We start from the raw sequence: 4,370 nt of genomic DNA, 5'->3' as shown, positions 1-4,370 counted from the left end.
CACACCCAAAAATGCGAGGAAAGGTATAGTCTGGTTTAGTTCCAAAGAGACGTTCTAGAGGAGTTTGATTTTTGATGACTCGACTAGGAACATGATTAATAAGGTAGACAGCGGCGGGGAACGCTTTATCCCAAAATTTTAGTGCATGAATGCATGGGCCAAAAGTTAGAGATCAACTTCCACGATGTGTCTATGTTTTCTTTCAGCGGCTCCATTCTGTTGATGGGCATGAGGGCAAGAGACATGATGAGTAATGCCAATGCGCTCAAAAAATGAGTTTAGCTTTGGGTATTCACCTCCCCAATCTGTTTGCATAGCGAGAATTTTACAATTGAAAAGGCATTCAACATGAGCTTGAAAGAGGTGAAATTTCTTAAACACATCAGATTTATTTTTGAGCAGATAGATCCAACTAAACTTGCTGAAATCATCAATAAAACTGACATAGTATTTTTGTCTGCCTACAGAGACGGGTCTAGGACCCCAAACATCTGAATAAATAAGCTCTAAAGGAGCTTTGGACTCACTAGTGGAACGGGAATAAGGTAGCTGATGGCTCTTGGCCATCTGACATGCATCACAAACTAAAAGATGCTCTTGTTTATTTGACACAGGAAGATGGAAATCTCGAAGAATTTTGTGGACTACCGGAAGGGAGGGATGCCATAAACGCTTGTGCCACCGATATGTGGATGGTGTAGTTGCTGCAAGCACTTGACGTTGAGGAGCACCTTGCCGACCGGTCACAGGGAACAAACACCATTTACTCTTGTTTTGAAGAATGGTTCTCCGGGTAGCCTGATCCTTGACAAGAAAAGTTTCAGGGTGAAGCTCAATAAACACATCATTATCTTTCATAAGTTGATAAGCAGAAAGAAGCCTCTGTTCGACACTAGGGACATGAAGGATGTTGTTTAAGTTCAAGGAGCCAGAGGGAGTGGACAAAACTGAATGGCCAATATGTGCAATATCCATACCTTTACCGCTAGCAGTGTGAATTTGTTCGTTGCCGGTGTAGCGATCATGGACGCCCAGTTTCTCTAACTCGCCGGTGATGTGATCTGTAGCGCCGGTGTCAAGATACCAATTGGTATCCACACCATAGGAGTGAGCCGCGTTGGCAGCGCGATGTTGGCCGCCGCCACCGCCACCACCGCCGCCATTGTTGCCGCCACCACCACCACCAGCGGGGTTGCAGACGTTGTTGTTGTAGCTCTTGTCATAGCGCTTTCTGCAGCGCCACGCTTCATGGCCTTCCTCTTTGCATATCTGGCAGCGCTCGCGGTCACCGCAGTCACCGGTGACCATGTTTGCGCAGCGCACCACCAGAGGAGCCACAACCGGAGTTGTCGTTGTAGCGTGGGCCCCCGGAATTGTTGTAGGAGTTGTTGTAGCCGCCGCGTCCACCGACGCCGCCAATGCTGCCGCCTCCACGGCTGTAGTTGCCGCCACGGCCGCCGCCACGCGACGCAAGGTTGGCGGAGTGGTTGGGGGAGAACGCCGCCTGCTGAGCGGTGATGCGGCCTTCAGCCGCCAGGAGCAACGAGAAGAGCTCAGTGAGCCCGATCTATTGATCCATGGCGGCTGTTGTAGTCCGGTTCGTGCACCAGGCCCTGAAGGATTTGGTCGACGAGATCGTCTTCTCCAAGAGGCTTCCCGGCAGCTGCGATTTCATCGGCGATGCCATTCATCTTGGTGAAGTAGGCTGCTGCCGACATGTCCCACTTGCGTGTGTTACCTAGGGCAGACCGAAGCTGGATGGTACGGGCCCTAGATTGCGATGAAAAACTTTGGACCAAAGCTTGCCAGATGCTAGCAGAGGTGGTATGTTTCGAGACTTGCATGAGAACATCACAAGAGAGAGATGCAATCAAGAACGTAAGCACCTGTCGATCCCGCATTACCCAGATGGCATGCTCGGGGTTTGACGTGGTGATGGTTTCCTTCTTCCCGTCGGTGATGTCCCTCTCCTTGAGAAGGACGGCGTTCGGCTCCTTGGCCGAGCCATCAAGATAGCCCATCATGCCTGCCGCTTTAATGTGCAGCAGGACTTGCGCCTTCCATACCAGGAAGTTTTCCCTGGTCAGTTTCTCAGTGATGGTATGGCCGAGAGGAAGCGAGGGAAGGGGAGGGGAAGGGGAGGCCATGGCGACGGGGGAGGAGGTGGACGACATGACCTAGATGCGTTGGAAGGGATTGGCTCTGTATACCATGTGAGAATTGAGGCTAAAGCGTTTGTGGATAAGCAGGGACGCGTACGTGTTATATAGGAGCAAAGATTACAGGGAGGTTAGGGCTATGGATTGATCTACAAGAAAACTAGCTAAGCAATCTCAACAGCCCTGACCTATCCGAACCCTTAGTTACAACCAACACGCACGCCATCTCTATCTACATACGGTTTATACAAAACACCGTATTATACATTGCTTGACACACTAGCGTTTTGATGGGCCGTGGCCTCGTCGTCGTCTGCGGCCGAGAAAGCTCGCGCTGCCAGGTGCGGAAGGAGACGAGGCGAATTCGAAATTTGGGCGTCCCATTCTGCCGTTGCTGGTCATCATCACCATCGTCTCATATTCCGAGATGCTCTTGACCAAAATGCTTTCACACGGTGAGAGAGATTGAGTCTCGTGCCACCGCGGCGACGTGTGCTACTGTGCTAGAAACGAAACAACCAGCAGTCTTCTTCTATCCCAAAAGACAAAGGCAAAATGACTTCCACTTTGACGAGCTGGGAGGAATTCCTAGCACTATATATACACGTACCAACCATACCCATCTTCCAGATCACGAACAAGGAAGCAAGATGACTGAACCGGTGAAGCTCATCGGCGCCTTCGGCAGCCCGTTCGTCCACCGTGCGGAGGTGGCCCTGCGCCTCAAGGGAGTCGCCTACGAGCTCATCACGGAAGACCTCTCCAACAAGAGCGAGCTGCTGCTCCGCCACAACCCCGTCCAACACAGGGTGCCGGTGCTCCTCCACGGCGACAAGGCCATCTGCGAGTCGCTGGTCATCCTCGAGTACATCGACGAGGCCTTCGACGGCCCGCCGCTCCTGCCAACCGACCCCAGCGAGAGGGCCAAGGCCCGCTTCTGGGCCAAGTTCTTTGCGGATAAGGTTAGTATGCATGCCTGAATATTATTCTTTACAACTCAATTTCGTTGTTGCAAAAAGTAGGATTCACCAACAAATTCGTAATATATTCTCATTATGCCGTGTGTGCGTGAATTGTTTGATCAGTGCCTGATGTCGGTGTGGCTGGCGCTGTGGACGGAAGGCGAGACACAGAAAGTTCTCATGGAGGATGCTAAGGAACACCTGACGATTGTGGAGATGCAGCTGAAGGGGAAGAGATTCTTCGGAGGCGCTGCCATCGGCCTAGCCGACATCGCCGGCGCCAGCGTGCTGTCCCACTGGGCAGGCGTGCTGCAAGAGGTCGCTGGGATAACCGTCATGAGGGATGATGAGTATCCTGCTATTCGCCAGTGGATGGAGGACTACAACGCCAATGAAGTTGTCACGAAGTGCCTGCCGGATCGGGACCAGCTTGTGACCCACTTCACCGCCATCAGAGGAAAGTGCATCGCCGCGGCCAAGTCCATGCTACCAAATTATCTAGCGAGCAAATAGACTAAGCTAGAGGTTTGTATGGTTTGAACTAAGGTGAAGATCTGTCGTAAAATAAGACATAGGGCACTTGGTGGAGTGTTATTGTTCGATGCCACTGTGCTCTTTTCGACATAAGATGCTTGCCGACATTTTGGAGGCTCCCCTATTGTTCCGACTTCAAAAAGGAAAGATGTTGGCCAGACAAAAGTATGCAAACCATGAATTAAAGAATAAAACAATTTACCAAATCAGTATAGGCTGATGTATTTTATTTGGATCATATTGAATATAGATTTGCATGTAAGTGGTGAATAGAAAGCACTTCTCTGAATCTCTGTAAAGATATCTTACTCACGTAATGGTAGAGTGGGGTGATTTCCTTCCCTCACAACAATGTAATTTATAATGAAGAGAAGCGCATTGAAGAAAACAACAACTTATTTAGTAATATGGTTCGAATTCCCAACCAGGCTTAGCAGAAAAAATTAGACCACAATCATCTGAGAAAAAAAAGAAACTCCCACCGATCCATTTTACTTGTCGCTTACTTAGTATTAATATAGATCGCCCTCTGATCCATATTACTTGTCGCTTACCGAGTATTAATATAGATCGGAGGGAGCAACAGAAAAAACACGTTAGGGCATGCCACATATTTCACATATCATAATCTGGCGTGTGTCCCCAAGTCGAGGGACCAGCGGATGGCAGCTGCGGTGGAGCGGTGTTTCTTTCTACATATTCATGGCGGCGGTTC

General features: G+C 49.9%; 1 protein-coding gene across 1 annotated transcript; it reads left to right on the top strand.

Annotated features, from left to right (window-relative positions):
- The first annotated feature begins 2,803 nt into the window (after positions 1–2,803).
- LOC119282361 (glutathione transferase GST 23-like) lies at positions 2,804–3,897 on the top strand. The gene is made up of 2 exons (XM_037562613.1): positions 2,804–3,121; positions 3,245–3,897. The coding sequence occupies exons 1-2, from the start codon at positions 2,810–2,812 to the stop codon at positions 3,632–3,634; spliced, it is 702 nt and encodes a 233-aa protein (XP_037418510.1). The 5' UTR covers positions 2,804–2,809; the 3' UTR covers positions 3,635–3,897.
- The last annotated feature ends 473 nt before the right edge of the window (positions 3,898–4,370 follow it).

The sequence above is a fragment of the Triticum dicoccoides genome, chromosome 3B (assembly GCF_002162155.2).
Source record: "Triticum dicoccoides isolate Atlit2015 ecotype Zavitan chromosome 3B, WEW_v2.0, whole genome shotgun sequence".
Taxonomy (NCBI): Eukaryota; Viridiplantae; Streptophyta; class Magnoliopsida; order Poales; family Poaceae; genus Triticum; species Triticum dicoccoides.
The sequence above is the reverse complement of the archived record's forward strand: the minus strand, read 5'-3'. Positions and strand labels throughout refer to the sequence as shown.

Coding starts and splice junctions, on each gene's coding strand:
- LOC119282361 (XM_037562613.1), top strand. CDS start 2,810: ATGACTGAACCGGTGAAGCTCATCGGCGCCTTCGGCAGCCCGTTCGTC. Junction 3,122..3,244: donor CCAAGTTCTTTGCGGATAAG/GTTAGTATGCAT, acceptor TTGTTTGATCAG/TGCCTGATGTCGGTGTGGCT.